This window comes from Spermophilus citellus, assembly GCF_964194105.1.
Source record: "Spermophilus citellus genome assembly, chromosome: 8".
NCBI classification, from domain to species: domain Eukaryota; kingdom Metazoa; phylum Chordata; class Mammalia; order Rodentia; family Sciuridae; genus Spermophilus; species Spermophilus citellus.
The window spans coordinates 105,124,354-105,146,994 of NC_138189.1; the positions used below are offsets into that span (position 1 = coordinate 105,124,354).

Sequence of the window (22,641 nt, forward strand, 5' to 3'; positions counted from 1 at the left end):
TTCTTAGCAAGAGAGGTTTATTTATATTCTCTATTATTTTGCTTAAACACTTTTGGTTAACTGAATAATTTTCTTTCAATTATATGGTGATTTGTATGTATTTAAATAAATTTGACATAAATTTCTCTTCTTGGCTTGAAATAACATTACATTTGATAAATGTAATAATACATTGCATACTATTATGTTATGAATTATAAATATCATTATTATAAATAATCACGTTTGGTAAAATGACTTTCCCTAGTGCACACTCCATCCAGTGAATATATACAGGACAAAATACTAAGAAAGGACAGAAGAGTTGTATTAGGAAAGTGTCCACAATTATACTGTTGGACCATGAGAATGAAAATTCTCAATTATTCTACTAGGGGGAATAGATTGTGTGCTTTTAACATTTGTCTCTTGCATGCTGGCTAAAGAACTATGTTAATGTAAATGAAAATGAGAGAAACGACTGTGAAGAAAGTTGATATGGTAGATTGTAGGCACATGACTGATTAGCGTGTCAGTGATTTTTGGATTTCTCTTCAGTCAGAGATTATCGAAATGAGACTTTTTCATAACAAAATTTGGATCTTTGCTTTTGATCACTGCTTATTTCAATGAGATTTCCCAGGTGATTTTGGTAGCTAGTCATATCAATAAACCTATATGAGTGACTTCAAAATGCATCAACCTGAGAAAGGAAACTGTCACAGTACCCTGCTATGGGAAGAGTTACACTCTACAGTTTTGAGATTTTAATTTTGCTTACGGAATATGTAGGAGCAGATCTTCTTCCCTGGAGACACTTTATTAATAACTAAAGACCAACATATCTTACTGTACAAGAGGTGGTCACCTCTCAATGCTGGCCTATAATAATTCTTGATATTTTTCCTGGTAAGTCCCAACACAGGAAGCTGTCAATTTTTTCTACTTTTGCTCTCATTTCACTCATCATATAACAGTAAACATTGATTGAACTCTTGGTCCTTATTTGGCATTATTTTAAGTTTCTGATCATCCTCCCAGACGGCACAAGACACATAACCCATTCAAATCCCTAAGAAAACTTGCCCCAAATAAAACCATTGAACCTCATTTAACATAGATATTCTGAAGCTCATTTCCCCTTGAAAACTGTTTTTTTCTTTTTTCTTTCTTTCTTTTTTTTTAAGTAATAAAGCATCTATTTATCCTAGCACTATAGTTGGGAGAAGCTTCTGTATGCATAAAATCTGATGTTCTTCGAAGGCCTTCTCATCATCGGGCTTCTTTGTGAGTTGCCCCTTTGAGCCTTCCACTAAGGTCATATTATACTGATAGTCAGAATTTTCATATTTGCCAATGAGGACACATAAATTTTTGATTAGATAGCCATCATGGGGCCATCCCTAATGCCAACTGGCAGATAAGTTCTTTCCTGTTAAGCCAGTAAGATGGTATAATCATTTACATAATATGCAGGGTTTTGAGTAATAAATATGCCAAGTATAGTGAGGGTTTTCAAGGATATTACAAAATATAGGCATTCTGAACAAAGGAAATCTTGTGGGAATTCACTGGAGTACAATAGCAATAAATGTGTGTTTGTGTGTGTGTGTGTGTGTGTGTGCACTTAACAAATGTGAGTACTTACCTCACACTAAGTACTGTGCTAAGTACTTATTCAAGTGTGATCTTATGTAATTCTTTCAACAGTTTTTTTGAGGTAAATATTTTATTGTGTTCATTTTACAGGTAAGTGAACTAGTTTCATAAGGATTTTCTCAAGGACCCAGAGCTGTTAAAGAGAATGTGATGATAGGCAATTTGCTAATTTAGAATGAATAACCACTACACTTCACTACATTTAGATTTCAGATCCTGCTCCATGTTGCTGGAAATTGTCAACAGTAGGTTGTCCAGAAAGCTTTTTAAGGAGTAAAGGTAGGGGAGGAGCACTTTAAACAAAATTCCAAGCCTGTCTGAGAGGTAGCAGCTAGCATTGATGGAAAAATTTTGGATTTTGGGTGTGACCCAAGCTCAGTGGAAATACTTTGCAGGATTCTTTTGCCTCTAGATTTACCCATCCGAAGCCAAATTAAAACAAAAAAAACTTCTACCATTTGCAAGCTGAATACCGAACTATTTGGTCGTTGAAATATTTTGGTTTCTTTCAATAATGAAAGAGATTAAATGATAAAATAAAGGAACCAAATAAGATGTTCAAGGAGCAAAGTGTGCATGCAGGATAAATAATATCACATTTAGAAAATTGTGTTGAGATGTGAATCATACATCATAACTAATTAGAAAAATGAGTTTGGAAGGCTGCTATGTTTATCATACTAGGTAAAAAATGGTGAATTCACAAGGAAAGGGAATCTGGAGAACTAAGTACTTTTGGCTTTGCCCTTCATTATCTTTGTATCCTTGGATGAATCAGCTCTTATCCACAGAGGTAGTATAGCAAGGGGTAAAAGCACAAAGCAGCAACCAGGAGCCCTGCTGTTAGCCCTGGCTTTCTCTAATTATTTGCTTTGTGAACTTGATATAGTCATTTCAGTTTTTTGTGCCTGATGTCTAGCATATAGAAAAATAGAATAATATACCCATATCATAGTCTTTGGAAGGTTCAGTAAATTAGCACATATAAAGTATTTAGAAGAGTATCAGACATGTGTTCAGTTCTGTGCAAGTGCTAATGATTAGTATTTTTATTATTGCTATTATTGCTATTACTATTCCTCTTACTCTGAAACTAAGTTTTTTTTTCCTAGTAGAAAATTTGGGGGTTAAATTGAATAATCTGAAATAACATGACTTCAGATTTGAATACATTTTTTAAAATTCATCATGGAAGCCATCTAGTGGCTTGTGGAGCATCTTGTATGTGAGAGTATGAAAATTATTATAGGCAGTGAGTATTTTGTGTTTTAAAGACAGAGATAAACATGAAGTAAAGAAAACCGTTTGGTGACCAAGGGACATTTTATAGGCATTCTGTATCCACATGTGTGGAGGATTTAGGTAGAAAGCAGGCTTCTGCCTTTTTCAGAGGTTGTAATATTTGAATACATTTGAATAGGGATGATTAGGAGATCATATGATGAAGGAGGTAAGCAAAATATTTGTTAATAATGAGGAATGCATATGACATACTTATTTTTAATAATGTTGTAGGCATTTTACAAATATTTGTCTAGTGTTTAACTTACCAATAGAAAATTGTAGCATAGAAGCAGTTAAATAACTTAATTAAGATGATGTAGTTTATGTAAGCGTTCTTGCTTCTGGATTTGTGCTTTTACCTCCTTCACTTATCATCTCTGAAAAGTTTGAAGAAATGTATGACATTTAAATTGGAGGAGTGAGTTCTTGGGAATAGGTAGACTATAGGGTATGAGGATAAGGTGAATTAAGAATAGGTACCTGGGAATGTGGAAAAATAGTTTGGCCATTATTGGAATAACCCAGACAACAATCTACTGTGGAACTAGACTAGACGGTTACCATGGTAATGGTGAAGAAAGCATGGTGAAATGGACTTTAAGCTTCATTGGGTCATGCACTCTTGATACTCAGTTAAACTATGGAGTTTCTTCCCAGATATTGTGTGATAAACAAAATTGCAAAAATATCATAAACCCATTACTTATTTGATGCTTTATCTAGCTTGCCTTTTTCCTCTTTTGTATTAATTGTGTGTTTTCAGAAAAGTCTACAATTTTCCTTTACTTGGTATTTGTTTTGTGTTCTAATGTGTTTTCTTATAGTAATTGTGTTTTAAAATATTTCACTTTTGGGCTTGGGTTGTGGCGCAGTGGTAGAGTGCTTGTCTCCCACTCATGAGCCACGGGTTCAATCCTCAGCACCACATAAAAAAAATTAAATAAAAATAAAGATATTGTGTTCAACTACAACTAAAAATATATTTTTTTAAAATTTCACTTTTTTTTTTTTTTTAGGTACCCATTCTTTGATCAGTAACTTTCAAGATATAAGCTTGGCAGGATTTTTTTTTTTCCTGGTATTGTGGATTGAAATCAGGAACACTCAGCCATGGAGCTACATCCCCAGTCCTATTTTGTATTTTATTTAGAGACAGGGTCTCACTTAGTTGCTTAGTGCCTCACCATTGCTGAGACTGGCTTTGAACTCGTGAACCTACTTTCTTAGCCTCCTGAGCTGCTGGAGACTCGGGAGGTTCTTGATGACTTACTCATCTTTGTATCCAAATGTATAAATGTATATATAGAAATGCTTGTAGGGAAATTATCCATATTTCCATTTCTTTGTTGCATGAGTACAAAAGTGGTGGCAGACCTTGTGGTCAACGGATAGTCTCCACTGTGAGCCACAGCATTCAATGTTTATTCACAGATGCTCATTATTTGAATAGCTATATCTGGGATGGAAAAAAAATATTTGCATTAAAAGGAAGACATCAGTCCTGTTTCCAAATGCACCTTAAAAGTCCTCTTGTAGAGAATCAGAACTTGAGATTCTGCCTTTGCTTTCTGGACATACTTTTTCTGTCTCCTGAGCATGGAAACCCTCAGGGTAATTAGAGTCTAGTGGCATGGGAGTTCAGAAGAGTTTGGGCCAGTGATTATTGTTTGTAGTGTTTATCATTTGGTGTGAGCTTAATAATTGAGTCCCACTTGACTATGTGGGGAGTCACTATTGCAAATGGCTATGAGAAATTGTCTAGTAAAACTTACATGCTATTTATTGTCCATCCGTCTGTTTGTTTGTTTCTTTCTTTCTTTCTTTCTCTTTCTTTTCTTTTCCTTTCTTTTTTTATCCTTAAATACAAAGTAACTTGGCAATTTAGTGAGCTGAACGTGAATTTTTCTTCCTCAGGACGTAAAAGTAATCAATTTTTTCTTATTATTTAAAAAAATTTAGCCCTGAGTGTTTACTACACTCCACAGTCCCCTTTATGAACGTATAAATTATCTCATAATGGTAAATATTCCCCCAACAATAATGTTATTGACAGTTATTTTGGGAAAAGAAGCATATCAGAAAAGCAGTTTTGTAGGTTTTGATATTTTCTTAGATTTTAGGCTTATAAGGAAAATTGATTTAAGTTAGTTTTTTTTTATACTTAGATAATGGGTAGATTTTTTTCTCTAATACTTAATGAATGAGTGTACTCTACTTGTCATTTTAAAAAATACACCTGATACATTGATTATTAACAAATTGAAGAATATTTTGAACTTCATAATGAATTCCCACATTTTTTGGGAATAAAGACCTTTTCCTGATTTGAGTCATATACCAAAATAAAAGGATTGGCAAGGTATTTAAACATTTGTTTAAGTGCCACCGGAATCAGGAAAGGAGGTATTTTGCTGAAGATGAAATTATCACATAACTAGGACAGCTCTTAAAAACAGTAAGTCATTTAAAATTCTGCATAATGATAGTGTATACCTTTCTCTTACTTTGAAGCAGAGTGCATTGTTTAGTGAGTGATCTGTTATAAGAGATAATTATGAAGTGTGAAATATATATCATCATGGACACTGTGGATATGCCCTGACATCCTTCAGGGAATTAGGAAATTTAGAATTCTATGCAGATGTCAATCGTGCCAGGAGCTCACCTCTTTCTATTTAGGGTGGTGAGAATGACTCTATTTGCTTCCTGTGGAATAATGGGCATAGATTTTGTGGCAAGGCCCTATTCTGAGTGTGGAATGGCCCTGTGGTTGGTGAGGATGATGGCAGGCACAGCTCTGAATGAGTGGAGCAGCATTATGTGTCAAGGGATTGCAACGTGAAACACAACCCAGTTTTTGGAGTAGTGCATGTTGTTACTCCATCTGATTTTATATTTGTGTGTGATTACTTTTCAGTGAACATATCTTACATTTGTATTAGCCTTTCAATATCTCTACATTTAGTAATTACTGACTTCTTAAGTGGGGATTTTAAGGCAGTGAATGATTTTAAATAACAAGGTAATTTAAAAAAAAATAGTAAATGTCCATTCTACCAGCTCTGAGTTCTGCACATGTAATAAAGACTAAAATTTAATTTTATTAATTTAAAAATACCACTGACAGTGATTCCTAAATGGCCCACCATCACGTCTGGAGTGTTTTAAACTTGAATAATTAACAATTTATGGGACTGATCCTTTTTTGAGTGCTCTGAGGAACCATAACCCAAAGTCATATATCATGAGAATTTTTTTGTCCTGTTTATCATTTAATATGTGCTTAGAATGAGCAAGATAAATCTCGGTTTTAGCTATTCTTGACAGATGCATTTCACAAAAAAATTTCCATTTGTGTCTACTAGTAAGATTTGGACTTAGTCTGATTGGTTGCAGATAACTTGTCCTGCAGGTACTTAAAAGAGGGGACAGGAGGCTTTTCTCCTCCTGGATTTCTTATAATATAAAGGTGCTGAGAAAGTGAGTTTCATAAAATCTCAGATGTTTGTTTTAAGTTTAACAGTAAAAGTTATTTTATATTGATGGACACTTCATAAAATGTTTATTAATAGAATTCCTATAAACTTGGAGAACATTTTGTCTAAAGGAAATATTTGAACTGTTCTTTGAAAATTAATGGGATAGTACTTTAGGAGCTTAAAATCACTGAAGCCCTGTGGTCTTGATGTATCATTATTTTTATTATTATTGCATTAGTTTTTGTCAAAAGTAACAGTAGATTTCATCTGTGACCCTACATTCATATATGGGACCAGAATCACGTAGCACATGAAAACTTTTGAAGTGACTTCTTCTCTTTTTGCAGTGTTCTGTCTAGAAGTTGCTCATTTTTTTACTGTGTCTGTCTGTGAGTCATCTTGGGAGTGGCCCCAGTTCCCATCCCACCATGTGGTATCTGTGGTCTCTTTCCTGAACAGGTACTTTAAATGACATTTAAAAAAGAAGGCTTTAGTTTCTGAGTTATTATGACAATAGGTCTCATTTTTATAATTATATACTTTTAGATCTGAAGAAAGTTTTCTATTCCCTTTTCTTCTTCTTTCTTTCTTCTACCACAGAAACTTTTCCCAAATTGTGAGCAAGTAGGAAGTTTTTATTCATTGAAAAACACATTGGTCAAATATCTACCCAATACCAGGTCACTGAGCTCAATGGAACTTGATTATTAATTGTTGTATGTAATTATTTTTGTTTTTTTGATTATTGATTATTGATTGAGTCATTGTTTAATGTGAGGTTTAGTATTACCTGTAAATTTTCAATTGGAATTATAATTCCAACAATGTTTCCTTCATCATTTGAAAAATTTTTAATGATGTTCAAGATATGCTCTACATAGGAGTGTAAACTATTGTTTAATAATGACTCTTTTAAAGGGAATGAATTGTAGTCTCTTGATGATTTACTGTGAAATTGCCCATTTTCTATTTTTTTGATTAAGAAAATTAGTGTTTGATTTTAAATGAGAATTGGCAATTTCATTTTAAGGCTAAATACAAAAAATGAAAATAAAGTTTGAGAGGACCTGATTGTAGGTGATACTCATCAAAACATTTCACTTTTTAAATACAGAGAAGTGAAATATTGTGATTTGGGTCCTACACATTGGGGGAAGTAGGGATTGGGGTCTCTTGTATGCTGTATTATTCACATGAGCAAGTGTTTCTTTATCAAGGACCATTCAAAGCAGTTAACAAGTCTGGTCATCAGAATGAGGCAAACAGCTTAAGCATTACTGAAGTCTGGAGAGGCCCACTGGGCCTCATGTTACTGCAAACTGCTCTGGTGCCTACTGGGAGAAGGGAAGACAGAGGCAGGGCCCCAAGGAATTAAAGCAAACCTGGAGATTTCACTCCTGCCCCTTTCTCAGGGGGGTGACTCCTCTGAGGCCAAATATTTCGATCTTTGCTTCACTGTGGTGCAAAGATACAAAATGCTGTATAATAGTTTTTTCTTTTTCTGTTAAATGATCACCCTTCATAGGCAAAAGTGGCAGCATGGTAACATCCCCACATTGCCACTTAGGCTTACATTATTTGATGTTATTTGGGACAGAGATTTGCCCTTTTATGGAGACCCTTTCAAAGGAGAAAGTTTATTCATTAAAAAAAATGATTCATGTATCTATATGTGTTTTAATCACAGATGATAGGGACTGCGTTGGGCACAGGTGGGCATGGAAAATAGGTGACCATCTAAAGTTGAATTGTGAATGTGAAAGGAAAGAGTTGTATGTGGGCATAGATGGATTTTTTGCATATCCATTTACAAGTTGCTCACTGAGGACAAAGAAGTCAGTATTCCATTTTGCAGGGTTGTTATTTTTTAATACAGAGGTTTCTAAAATTCTTATTTATCACAGAATGTCTAATAAAGTAGTTCAGCTTCAATATAGGTAAAGCTTTTGTTTACTTTATGTTTTACATTTGAGTAGAGGACTTCTGAGGGGTCCAGTGTGCCTTGGTTTAACTAAAGTTTTAGAATCCCTGGGAAGTCTTCATTTCTGCAGGGCAATTATCATGTTTAAAGGGCTTGCTCACTTGGGATATAAATTATAATTGTGTGAAGTATCTATCATTATTTGTTTCTTGATTTTAATCTCCTATGATGTATTTCTCTAGAGAAAATGTCCAAACCAAAAAACAAAAGTAATTTTAAAAATTAAATAAATAAAATAGAGCATATAAATAAATAAATAGAAACTCATCTGTTGAAAGTCATCCCAATGAGAGAATTTTATGCATTACTGTAAGTTTTGTTCTGGAGATTACTGTAAATACTCTTTGCTGAAAATATTGCCATAGTCATTTCACACAGTATTGAGATTTTTCAATGTAGCTGAAGTACTTCCTAATGTAACCAAATATATAGGTTTTAAGTTAAAGTAAAAAAAAATGCAGATCTATAAAACAAAAGCTCCTCAATTATATATTTAAAAATTTTAAAGTATTTATTTTTACTTAAATATTTGAATTAAAACATTTAATGTTTAATTAATATTATTAATTTAATCTAAACATTCAATAGTATTTCAAAATCAGATGATATACTTTTGTTTTGCTCCTGTCCATATATGAAACAGTGACCACCATGTAAATTACTAGACTTTTGGATATAACATTTGCATTTTACAAATTAAAAAATATTTTTTGAGCAATGCTGAAATATTTTGAAACTCTTAAAATAAAACTTTTGTCAAATAACCTTTCATGTTGAGTCACTATTACATAATTCATTATATAAGCTATTTTACATTGTAATGGAACGAATTACCCAAAATATCAAAAATTAAAATAGTTTTGTGATAGAATTTCCCAAGACTATGTGTGGAGCGGGTTGTGAACTATTACCCGTTCCTTTGTTCTTAGGTCCTTATAGATAAGAATGCATGGTGGCAGGAGAATAATAAAAGCTATATGTGGGAACAAAAAGAAGTACTGTATACAAATAAGCATATTTAAATGAAAACTATTTTAAAATTCAGTTAATAAAAGAAGCTGTGACTATACTATTCAGGTACTCATTTTCTCTAATTAATCATTAATCCCTGTAGTAAGTTGTTGTCTGATATTTATTGAATAATTGCTTATAGCATCTAACACAGTTAAGTTTGATACATACTATGAATGATATATAGTCCATAAGCCAGAGAGCAAAACAAAATTGCTATTTCAATGAAAGCCTGGAGTCCATTCGTAATGTACCCTTTTAAAATTATCACTTTTGGGATGTTACATAAAATATGATTTATCCTGTATTTGCATGTGAACATTCAGGAAAACCAAAGGGGGTATTTAATTTGCTAGTGAAATTATCAGGACACATACTGTGTTTGTTAATTGAATATATTTTAAGGCTTAGGACTTCTACAGTAGCATTTAAAGGAGCTGGGTAAGGCAATCTGTGCTAAGGATGGAAGTCGTCATCACAGCAGTAGGAAAAACACCGGCAAATTAGTAAATCAGAATTTTACTTATAGATCTATGAATAATCATTTTTTTAATCTTAAGTGGGACTGGATGTTTCTGTTTACAAGCTAGTCAACCACACTTGAGGTAGGCATGCATATTTTAATTTGACAGGCATTAATATCTACAATAAAAACTAGACTTCCAAATAAGCAAGTGATGACTATCTGCAGGAGTATAAATGTGTTCTTATGGTTGGATCTTCTTAGAGAATAGCTGCAGTTTAGCTGTATTTCCCAGGCATGTTTTGCATACTTTGTATACAGATACGCTGTGTGTGGATCAATTTTTATCTCCGTACTGATAGAATTTTAAAAAATTTCTGAACTCTGTATAAATTAAATCAAATTGCTCAATATTAAAGCACAAATAAAAATTTAGGGGGCTGGGGATGTGGCTTGCCTAGCATGCATGACACACTGGGTTCGATTCTCAGCACCACATAAAAATAAGAATGCAGATATGTATATGTGTGTGTGTGTGTGTGTGTGTGTGTGTGTGTGTGTATGTGTAAAAGTAAAAGTTTTTTAAAAATTGGCAAAAAGTCTTTTACTTCCTTTTACATATTTCTTCATTTTCTTCAGAAGTAGAGTCAGATTTCACATATGTTGATGACTGATGGTGGAGTTACTTTTGTATATTTTAATTGGTATATTGTATTTTACAATAGCTGAACTAAACAATTCATTATGTCCCTTTACAATAGAATCTTGTCTTCTGGAGTCATCTAAAGTTTATGTATTTATTAAACACTTGAAGAGAACTATTCATCTGGATCAAAGTATTTCTAGGAACCTAGATTTAACCATTGGATGTATAAAGATTTTTTTGTGGGTAAAGATACTTTTTCCTCCCCCTTACTGCTTACATTTTGTTTTATTATCTTTAAATTAATTCTTCAATTTTATAGTCTATCATTTTGCCAAACTTTCTAAAGTAACTAATAATTGTAGGACACAGGGAACTCTTCAAGTATCTGTGTCTGCTTATGATTATTTTCTATTACCCAATTTCCCCAGCCCTTCTCATTGCCTAGTATGTAATGTGGTTCATAAATACTTCAGAGGTGCTTCATGATGGATTGGTTAATTGATATGGTTTGATTAGAATAGAGGTTGGTAACATATACATGTTTCCAGAAGGGAATGGATGGAGTGCCAATCTGAGGTCAGGCCAGAATGTGTTTTGTGTCTGACATGTGATATCCTTAAGCTGTTTTCTTAACATGTGCTGACACAAGTATCTTTGACAGCCCTTGTGCAGAATAGCCACATAAAATATGGGACAAGAGCTCTTCCTGTGCATGTCCTGATTACGGAAAGGGATAAATAAACGTGTCTGGACTTGCAAAGACATTGCATCTGCTGTGGTTGATTGACTGGCCTGAAGCCTGTTTGGGGGAAGATTAAATGGCTTGGCATTTGTATGCTTTTGCTTGCAGTATAGGCTTGTGGATCTCAAATTGGACTTCACATTGGTATTATCTGGGATTCTTTCAAAATATGCCCATGCTTTAATATTGTCTGGTACCCCTTTAAAATAATACCAATGACTTGGTTTTACCCTAAACTAATTAAATCAGAAATCTCTAAAGATAGGGAATGGGCAAAATGTACAGTCAGTTTTGAAGTAGTTTGAAGTTTTGTAGGAATCAAATGAAAGTTAAAAGAAAGGCTAAGGAATATAATTTCCATTCACCTTTTTCTCATTTACTGAGAAGGAATGCAGAATCTAGAACACCATTGTCCAGTAATAGGAAGTATATGTCACATAGTATTCTGGTAAAAGGATTACATGTCATTTTAAATGCTCACGTAGTCATATTTTTAAAAAGTAACAAAATAGGTGGAATTAACTCAGAATCCAGGGTTTGAGATGAAACTCAATTCTCTGCTTCTGTCTGCAGGTGGGGTTTGTGTAAATTGTGGGACTCTGCAGCTGAGAAAGCCCATTTTAGTGTTAGCAGCTAATCACAGCAGGTGATGCCTGCTGGCATCAACTCTGAGGGTCACAGCTGGAAAACTTGGATTCTTCTCTACTATTATTGAGTGGCGTGTTGCAGCTCTTAATGGTGGGCTATGCCTTCCAGCAGCTCACCGCCAATTTTTTCTGGGTTCTTGTCTTGCAAATTCAAAGAATGAAATCCATGGGCAATAATGGAAGGCAAGAGTGAAAGAGTGAAAGGAGTAAAATTTATTCAAGTGAGAAAGAAAGAGAACTCTCCCAGGGCTAGAGGGTACCTGATTGCAGGTTGCTGCTAGTCTAGTGGTTGATAATAGCTCTTGGGCTAATGCCATCATTGGTCCACATTTATGCTAATCAAGTCTTAGAAAAGTTTGAACACTATTAGTTAGCCCTTGAGTCTGAAAGTTCCTGCAATCACCATTTGGGCCTGTCCCAACCTCCTTTTCCTTGCTGCTCATTTGCCTGGGCCAGGCCACTGCTGGGCTGCTGGTCACTATACCCTAGCTCACCATGCCTCAGACTTGTGAGGGGATGATGGCAGGCTCTGTGCTGTTGCTGCCCATGCTCGCAGCCCATGCTCCCAGCCCACGCTCCAGTCTGCCCATTCCACCTCTGTCAACACTTCTTCTGGGGATTAGTCAACCAACTGGCTCCCTGGTTGCCAGGCTGACCAGGACAAAGGCTAGAATTTAACTTCAGGAACAAATTATATCAACTCTTCTAAATCCAGGGCTTATTGTAGATTGGTGGCATATCTTGGCTTGGAATAGTTATTTTCAAGTGCTAAAGAGCCATGTTAGCTAGTCAGTACCATATTGAACAATGCAGGAGTAGGTAATAGGGCAAGTTCAGTGATAGAGTATGGGTTAGCATGCACAAGGCCCAGGATTCATCTTCAGTTCTGACAAAATAAATAAATGAAACACAAAAACAAAACAATAAAAGCCCTAGGATTTGGTTAGCACTCCTTGGAAGCCATCAGCAGAGAAAAGCAAGGTGAGCCAATTGTTTTAGGCTCCTTTCTACTCTGGATATGCTTGAGTTTCCAGGTATGATATTGTTAGAGGAATAAAAGCAAAGGTTTCAAAAATAACACTTTGTTAAATATTCTTTTAAGTCCATTATTCCTTCTTGTCAGCATTTATGCTACTATTCCAGGCAGAGGTCAGGCAGCAGGAATCCTGTTCTTCCTTGTGAGGAAGGTGTTACCATGACAATGACTCAGATGTTTCCTATAAAATATTGGGAATCTCTTCAATAGTGGTTGAAGCAGCTCAGATTTGAAAAACAAATATTCCATACCTGAATCTACCCCAGGATGGTAAGAGAACACTTATAGTTACTTTGCCTCATAGTAGTTGTTTAAAACTTATTTAACCCAAAACTCAGGAAGAGACCCCTGTTCTTTTGGAGGTGTGTTTGCCATCATCAGACACATCCTCTGACTACAGGTGTTTCTAAATTGGAATGCTTCTCTTTCTGGTGCATGTATAACTGATAACAGCTTCAATATTAGTTGTATAGATGCCAATATTGGATATATGTGATTTGGGTACATAATCTGGTAACTTTTCTCCATGTCAGATAGATGAAATCTGGTGTACCAGGAAATAGAAAAGCAGCAAAGCCACATTCTTGACCATTGGAAATGAAGATCTGCCAGATATTCTGTTCGTGACAGAAGAACACAATCCTAGTCCACTGTGTTGTTTGCTTTTTAAAGCCATCTGTGATGTTTCCTGTTAGGAGTCAGTCAAGGACTTACATGTCCCAAATTATAGCTAATTTACTGTTTTATTAATTTGAGGGAAAAAAAGTGGCATCAATTGGGAATTGTAGAGAAATCTGAGAGAATTTTTATCTATTTATAGGATGCTTCTAAGAAGTCTCACAACACTATATTCTGTACTTAACAGGCAATTTTAAGAAAATTGTTTTGGAAAGAGCCAACCCAAATATCAACAGCTATTTGAGACTTTGAAGCAGCACGCACAAACTTAATTTCTCTAGTTCTGGTCTATATCAAGGAAAGCAACTTGTTATAATACTTAAAGCAAAGGAGTGGAGGAGAAATCTAATTTTATTATATGAAGCATAGACACTTTCACAATGAGTTAATGAAATAAAATTTTAAAAAACTGCTTTCCAAGCACATTGGATTCTTTGGTCCAAATAGTTCTTGTTCAATGTTTGGCACAGACCTACATGTGGGACACTAGATGAACAGAGAAAGCAAATAAATGTGACCTTTATAAAGCTGGTATTTTCTTTATGAAGCCAAAAGGTGCACAAACACACAAATATTAGCCCACTCTTATTTTTGTCCCAGAAAACTTCTCTTTGGTTGTCAGTTTCTCTGGGTTCGATCCTTGGCTTCACTGCTGCTCATCTTGGTTCCCTGAGGCCTTGCCATCTGTCTAACTGGTAAAGGGCCCGATCTCATCAGAATCCCTATCATCCAGTTGGAAACACTGCCCTCTGATTGGCCATTTTCCTCTTCGTTCTCACCCTGTTTATTTGCAACCAACTCCAGCATCTCGATTCAGGTGGCTTTACCTTAGGCAGTTGCTTTAGGATTAGCAATTACTGGAAGGAATAAAATCTGCATTGAAGGGTGGAGCATCTGTTATTGCAGTGATCTTGGCTTGGAGAGTCTAGGGACTTGGAGAAAGTCTAATTCTCAAAGGTGAGGCTCTCCCTACGGTGCTCTTTCTTTGCCTGTCATCTTAAATGTTGCAGCACTTTCAGGTTTAATCCTTTGATCTGTGTGAAGTTGAATAAGACCATCAAGAGCAATGTGGCAGAAGCCCACTACTTTTATCTGCCTGACAGTAAATCATCCCCCTTACTGTCTGTGCTCCTGTGATTCTTGTCTGAAAATCTTACAGAGCCATTTAAACCTTTGCAGTTGTCTAACTTACATCTTGGCAATCTTTTTTTTTTTTTTTTTTAATTTTTAAATCAGCTCTTGCCCTGGCCCCAAGTATGTTTTTGAAGTTACCCCCTCTCTATCCTCCATCTTGGTTTATATCCTATAGCCTGAATACTTTTGAAGCAATGCTAGGTAAGATATTTGTTAACCTCTAAACATACATAAAGAGCTCAGTTAAAAAACAGTAATAATGTGGTCGCTGAAATGTCTTCATATTTTCTTTTCTTTTTTCCCCCCATGTTTTCTTATTATCCACATTAGTCATCACTGCAAGAAACTGTGGGGGTGGCAACAAAATAAAGTGGACAAAATAACTCTCATGTTTAATGACCTAATTTCCTTCTATTCTTACCTCCTTACTTAAAGCTTGAATTTTCTTCTGTTGAGCACGATGCTTTAACATTATACATTTTGCTTTTATTTTATAAAGCAGCCCCAAATCTTGAAACTAAAGATTTTTAATTGAAACTTTTTTCTATTTATAAGAAACATCTCTCAGTATTTATTAGAATTTCAATTCCAAAATAGTGAGTTAGTAATCACTTTTTAATTATTAAATACTTTCTGGAAAGCAGTTTAGTTGCTAACACAGGTATTCTGGCATCCAACTGCCTGAGTTTCAACTCAATGTGTCTACACAAATCACCAGGTGATTATCTTGGGAAGGTGTTTATATTTTTGAGCCTCAAGTTTCTCCCCCACAGCAATGTTATGGGAACTAAATGAGTTTATACATAAACACATGTACATATACCTTACTCATCTTTCAGCATTATTGCTGTGTCCAATTTTATTAACCAAACAACACCTGGCAGAAAATAAATGCTCTATAACTATTAGCTACTGCCATTACTATTTACTTTATTTATTAAAACAGTCATCTGGTAGACATAATCCTCACTTTATGATGAGGTAACTAAAGCCAAAGGAGGTTATTGAATTTGCCCAAGGTCACTGAGCTGGGGAGTGTGCACTGCCAAGGTTTGCACCCAGGTTCCTTTAACCATGAAAGCCTCCTGCTTACCCAATGAGTCTGTCACTGCCACTTTATTGTGGTGCCGCAGTTCCATAGATGTGGTTGGATTGTTAGGAAAATCATGCTTGCATCCATCCATAAAGGTTTATTTCCTGATATTTTTATAAAGTAGTTACAAGTTCACTCGGATAACAAATTTGTGCTATTAGATTGCACAGAATTTCTTGGCACACATCCAGCTTCAGTCTTTTTTTTTTAGAGGGAGTGAGAGAGGATAGTGAGAGAGAGAGAGAGAGAGAGAGAGAGAGAGAGAGAGAGAGAGATATTTTTTTTAAATATATATATATATATATTTTTTTTAGTTCTCGGTGGACACATCTTTGTTGGTATGAGGGTCGAACCCGGGCCGCACGCATGCCAGGCGAGCGCACTACCGCTTGAGCCACATCCCCAGCCCCCCAGCTTCAGTCTTGCTCTTTTGAGAGACCCTTTTAGAAAGTGGGAGGGTCAGGTGTATTCCTTAATTTAATGTTTCTTCCTGAGAAAAGAACCTTCATGGATAGGCTCCCATTGCATGTGGGGCATTGCATATGGCACTTGAAAGTAACCTGAATCCACGTTTGTGCTCATTGCCAGATAGTGCTCATAGATCCGAGTTGTCACCCAGTGTGTAAAATAGAGAAATGGTGAGTTTTTGTGTGGCTCATTGACCTTTTATCAGTTATTTAACCTTTGTGATACCATCTCTGACATATGTCGGATGTCCTGGCACTGTACTGGAGTTTGGTGAACAGGCTGTGGCTGAATGAATGACTGAGTGGCTCACAGACATTAGGATGACTGTAGTTATAAGGGAACTTCTCACAGTAAAGAAGGGGTGGGGTGGGTAGAAGAGAGGCTGTTTGGTTCTGAATCCAAGGAATAAGTAGTGTTTGTATCATTTTCCTAATTATCTATATCTCCTTTCTATTATATCATTTCCCTTGATCTTCAAGATACCCTTTCAGTTCAAGGGCACACACTTTCACATGCAAATCTTGATTTTTCCTGTTTAGTTTTTGGTGCATTTGCACCTTTCTGCTGAGTCCCTTCTCTCCTTAAACAGAGAATCAGTAGCTCAGTGCTGGGCTCCAGTTGGAGCAGTGAATCTGGTGGGGCAGCTGTTTTCTGTTTCCTTAATCCCAGCAGAAGAGCCTGATTCACAGTGGAGAATTATCTTTGCCTTGGTCAGTTATGGTTGGATGTTTAGGAATTATTGTGTTTTGTGGAATGAGTTATTGCCTAACAGGACACTTTTCATTCCTTAAGAAAACAAAACAAAACTCAAACAGGATCTTTTATGTGTCGGAGAGAGTACTGAATGAATAACAAACTGCAAATTTCCTTTCAGCAATAACATTACATCTAGAATCAAAGGGAGAAAGATGTCTTCAATTCTTGATAATGCATGATCATATTTTAATGTGAGAACTTTTAAAAATATGTCTCTAGGTGGTTAGAGACAGGGATGGATATTTGGTGGTTATAACTGAATCTTTTGTTGTTGAATTTCAGTTAATGTAATAATTTGACTTTTTCTCTTTCAGCTGTTCCATTTCCTCCAAGTCACCGGCTCACAGCAAAAGAAGTGTTTGATAATGATGGAAAACCTCGTGTGGATATCTTAAAAGCACATCTCATGAAGGAGGGCAGGCTGGAAGAGAGTGTTGCGTTGAGAATAATAACAGAGGGTGCTTCCATTCTTCGACAGGAAAAAAACTTGCTGGATATCGATGCACCAGTCACAGGTAAGTCCTGAGAATGGATTCTGCCCACTTGTGCCTACACTGAGTCTTCAAATACTTTACCATCTTACTCTTTACTGTTGAATCTCCACTGAAGGACTAAGGATAGAATGTCTACAAAAATATTTTTTATTTTCTTGTACTAAGTATCTATAAAATTGTCATGTTCTAAAAGTGGTGTGCAATGTAGATGTAGTGAAAATATTCTGATATAATTAAGAATTGATGCTCTCTGCCAGTGGAAACATGAATTGCCATAAAGCATACAGATTTATTCACTGGGAAAGATTAGGCTGAGTATTGTAAGCCTTCTACAGTGTTGACAAAGTCACCAAGTTAAACAGTGGTTCCCAAAGTGTGATTCCCAGACTGACATCATCATTGCCATCACCTGGAAACCTGTACAATGTAAACTCTCTGGGCCTACTCTCTGACTACTAAATCAGGCAAATCTGATTCACTGGGGGGAGGCCCAACAACCTGTGTTCTATCATGTCCTCTAGTTGTGTGGTCCTGTGGGCCATGGGCAACAAAATCAAGAGCTAACCCTGTGCCCGGCACTGTGAACATATTATACAGTTGAGTTACGTGTTATCTCCAGCTCTCAGGACTGTAAAAATACAAGGATAACACATGTTTTACTCCCTTGCATACCAAAATTCTAAAATTTTAAAGTGTCTATTACTTAAGAATCCACATTGGGGTCTGGGGATGTAGCTCAGTGATAGAACACTTGTCTAGCATGTGCCAGGCCCTGGGTTCAACCCTAGTACTGGTGAAAAGAATAAAAAAAAATCCATTGCAATGAATTCACACCTAATATGTTATTAATATAAGCATTATATAATATCTTTATCATTAATTTTTATTAGAAAAATGGCATGATATTTTATTTAGTTTACTTTTTCTTCACTTCCAATGAAGAGTTCATGTTGAATTCACTAATGAGCCTTGTAGGTGTTAATGGAAGTGATAATTATAGCTAAAAGGAAATGTGTAAAATAGATATTCAAGGTGAAATGTTTTCTGGAATGGCTTAGTTATCTATTGTTTGATTAGGCTCTGTCCTGAAAGATCACACAGGGAAGATTTTGGAAGTCTCTTTTATAAGGACACTGATCTCAATCAGTAGGGTTCTGCCCCTCCCCCCCCAATCTTAATCACCTCTTCAACTCCCTACCTCCAGATACCTGCCCCTTGTTGATTAGATTTTAACGTAGGCATTCCAGGGAAACATCCAGACCATAGCAACTGAGTTAGGATATATATTCCAGTTTATGATTTTTCTAAGCAAAAGCTGAAACATGGGGTGCATTCCAAGAAAAAGAGGGTACATTCATCAGATAAAATGACAATCTCTGTATATTTTGAGATAAAATTTAAGCTAATCTGAAATCTGGAATGCTCTGAAATTTGGAATTTTTTGAGCATCAGGTGTCTTCTCAAAATTTCCAAGTTTCATAGCATTTCAGATTTTTAGATGAAGAATGAAGTCTCTGCAAATATTCCTAAATGTACAAACTCCAAAATTTGAAACACTTCTGATCCCAAGCATTTTGGATGACAGATATTCAACTTGTACTTCTTATAATTTATCAGTGAAATTTTACGATACATGATTGTATTCCAAGGTTTCATTTTTTCTGGACAGCTCAACAAACAGGATAGTATTTATTTTTAGATTTAGAATTTATTCTTTGGGCAGTTGAATCAGTAAAGTCTTCAATATTAGGCTGTGCAGTAAAAGGCATAGTCTGCACTTAAAAATCTTCAAGATAAAGTACTCTTTATGCAATTCAGAACTCCATACTTTAGAAGATAGAGAATCTAAAAATTTAGAAAAGAAGGAATAAGAAGAAGAAGAAGGGAGAGGTGAGTGGGGAGAAGGAAAATAGTATAGTTACAAATGAGAACCTGTGAAGAAAGATGAAGAGAAAGAAGCAAGGACTTCTTATTAGGGAGGGTAAAAGCCTGAACCCTGACCTTCTAGTGGTTTTTAATGATATGCGATATAATATCTCACCCGGGATATGTCAAGTTCCTAAAATTGCTAAGGTGGTGGGTTAAGGTAGAAAATAAAAACCCAGTAACTTTTTGAGTAGAATATAAACTCTCAAAAGGATGTATCAAATATGTTCTAATTATACATGAAGTTGCTTCTCAGCTTTCTCTTTATCCTCCCCTCCTATTTTGTTGATAAAAATATTTTATTTTTAATTGTTTAGGGAGGAATCATGCTAACATCTGCCATGGTTTACTCACATTCAAAAGAAGCCTGGGAATACATGTCCTAGATATTGGAACTCTGGATTGCACTTCTTGGCATTAGCATTTGTTTAATGTTTAAGGGCACAAGGCCTCCTCCTTCATGTGTACATAAAGGAATGCAAATTTTCTATTTATTTAGAATTTCCCCCCTCAAATTCTGTATGTTTTACTTTGGAGAAGACAGACGGACCAGGGTGTTTCCTGCACCTGTCCCTTGGAAGAGAGTGATGAAGCAGTGTGAGTGTGGACGTGGAAGCCAACTAGCCATCTTCTCTGAGTTCCCTGTCAAAACAAGAGGGGTATACCACAAGTTCTCTTCTTTCCTCTAAGCTGACTTTCCTGGTTCAAGTGGCAGCTGTTTCCGAGATTGAATTTGAAGTGTGTATTTCTGAGTTGGAGGCATCTTGTGAAGAAAATAAGCATCATTCTTTGACTGTCTTTGAAAAATTGAGTTGAATTTATCTCAATTCCCTTGCAAGTGTACATATGAAAGATTCAAAAAAGCTTCACATATCAGTGTGGCCACTCATTTTAGAAATTCAATTTTGCAAGCATTTACTGGGCATCTGCCTGGTACAGGAGGTATGGATTATACACATGGGAATAAGACCAGGTTCCTGTCCTCCAAGGCTCAGAATGTAACAGGAAAACCCTAAACTGTTACTTGTCCAAAGATAAGTCTATCAAAGTATTGATTAGATTAAAGGCCTAGATTCTTCTCAAATTAAGAAGCATCCAAATAAATATAGCTAATTAATAGACAAAAAGGTTTTCTGTCGTTTAAGTGTCTGAGGTTTCTCTAACAGTACTCAATGATGATTATATTCTGTTTTTGAGTTTAAGAAACTGCTAAATAGCTGAGATTCTAACTGACCTGAAGATGATTGAGATCTGTTTTAGAAGGTTAGTACCATGCATGATGTATGAGATGTAGTCCTTGACTAGAATATTCAAGGTCCAATTGCAGAGTCAGACACATAAACAGATAATTGCTATATAACTAATATATATATATATATATATATATATATATATATATATATATATATATATATATTTACCAGGGATTAAACCCAGGGGCGATTAACCACTGAGCCACATCCCCAGCTCTTTTTTGTATTTTATTAGAGATAGCGTCTCGCTGAGCTGCTTAGGGCCTCGCTAAGTTGCTGAGGCTGGGTTTGAATTTGTGATCCTCTTGCCTCAGCCTCCTGAGTCACTTGGGATTACAGGCATGTGCCACTGCACCCGGCCACTATATAATTTTTAAAGATCTGTATTGAAGGTATCTAAGAACTGGTGTGGCAGTCAGAGAAAGGAATGTAGAGAGCCATAAAAATGTTGACATATTACATGATATTTAAATTGAACCACGTTTATGAGTAAAATTTTATTTTGTAAAAATGCTAGGGGCCGGGTATGGTGGTTCACACCTGTAATCCCTGCAACTCTGAAGGCTCAAGCAGGAGGATCCCAAGTTCAGGGCCAACTTGGTCAACTTAGTGGGACCCTGTTTCAAAACAAAAAAATAAAAAGCCTGGGGATGTCGTTCAATGGTATAGCACTCATGGCTTCTATCCCCAGTATCCTCCCAAAAAAGAAAAATGAAATGCTGGGGGAAGGGTATTCTAGATTAAGACAAGAGCATATTGATACATTGATTACTCTGGTGTTGTTTTGTGAAGTGGCAAGGCTTGTTCTTGGAGGATTGTTGTGGAAAGAAAGGGTTTCAGAGGGTGTGAGAGGTAGAGGGGCCAGTGAGTGGACCTGGTTGGAAGGCCAGGGTCACATTCTAAAGCTCTGTAAGTAGTGGGGAGTCCATGCTTTCATGGGTCTTTGAGCAGGGCAGTTACATAATGAAGTGTGTGCCTAGGAGAGCATCCTGGATGAGATAAAGTTGGGTGGGGCAGAGGAACTCTTGGGAGAGAGGTTGATTAGGAACCTTTTATACTCCATTAGGGGAGCCAGGATGACTTTGGCAGGGTCAAGGGATTGGATTCAACTTTTATTACATGGCCTTTTAAATAAATGACTGTCAAAGTTGATTTTAAAACATCTGTTTAGTTTGTATTTTAAATATCAACATCTATTAGAGACTTTTGACTATGGTAAAAGGGTTTAGGTAGAGATCCAATTTGCTACATTTCTTCTTGAATTTCTCATATTTTCCTGTTTTCCCTTTGGCTTAGCAGGGAACATTCTGCTTATTTGTAAAGCAAAGGCAGACCAGGAGCTGAATAGTGATTTAGAACTCATTTTCTGCTCTCTGGGCTGAGGGGATAGGCCAGCATCCGCTGGGCAAACTGCTAATCTCTCCGGTTCGTCTGTTTCCTGCATTGGGGGATTTGTCTCTAGGGCAGAAAAGGATTCCCTCGGTGGCCGGGCCTGCCATTTAGCATGTCAGGCAGTTGCCAGGAGAACCCTTTGGCTTTGTTCCTGGATGTGAGAGTGGACTGGTGGCCAAGTTTAAGGTCATGGCATTCCTTCCCTTACAGCAGCTGACGTCAATTAGGAGAATTCCCCTTGCCTGTGCTCTGGGGAGAGTTCAGTGGGGATTGGAATCCGATTGTGACCTAAAAGATCAGTGTTTATTCTTCTCGTACTATCACTTGTCATTATGAGGCGGTGTGATCTTAGTTTATATGGGATAAAATATAGCTTTGGGGGCATGTTGCCCACTTGGAACTTTCAGTGGCCGAATCTTTGGGGCCTGCTCTGCAGCCAGAGGCCTATTTTGGTATCTGGCACACTGCTGGCAAGTCAGCATTTTTCTGTCCTAGCCTGTGGCAGCAGCACATCATCTTG

The 22,641-nt window shown here is 36.2% G+C and overlaps 1 protein-coding gene across 3 annotated transcripts in view; it reads left to right on the forward strand.

Moving 5' to 3' along the window:
- PPP3CA (protein phosphatase 3 catalytic subunit alpha) overlaps nucleotides 1–22,641 on the forward strand; it is a 311,084-nt gene that overhangs the window by 133,488 nt on the left and 154,955 nt on the right. For all 3 annotated transcript variants that reach the window (XM_081303604.1, XM_081303602.1, XM_081303603.1), the window contains exon 2: nucleotides 17,371–17,571. In XM_081303604.1, the coding sequence (XP_081159730.1) occupies nucleotides 17,463–17,571 (109 nt within the window). In that variant the 5' untranslated portion in view covers nucleotides 17,371–17,462. The remainder of the gene's footprint in view (nucleotides 1–17,370; nucleotides 17,572–22,641) is intronic.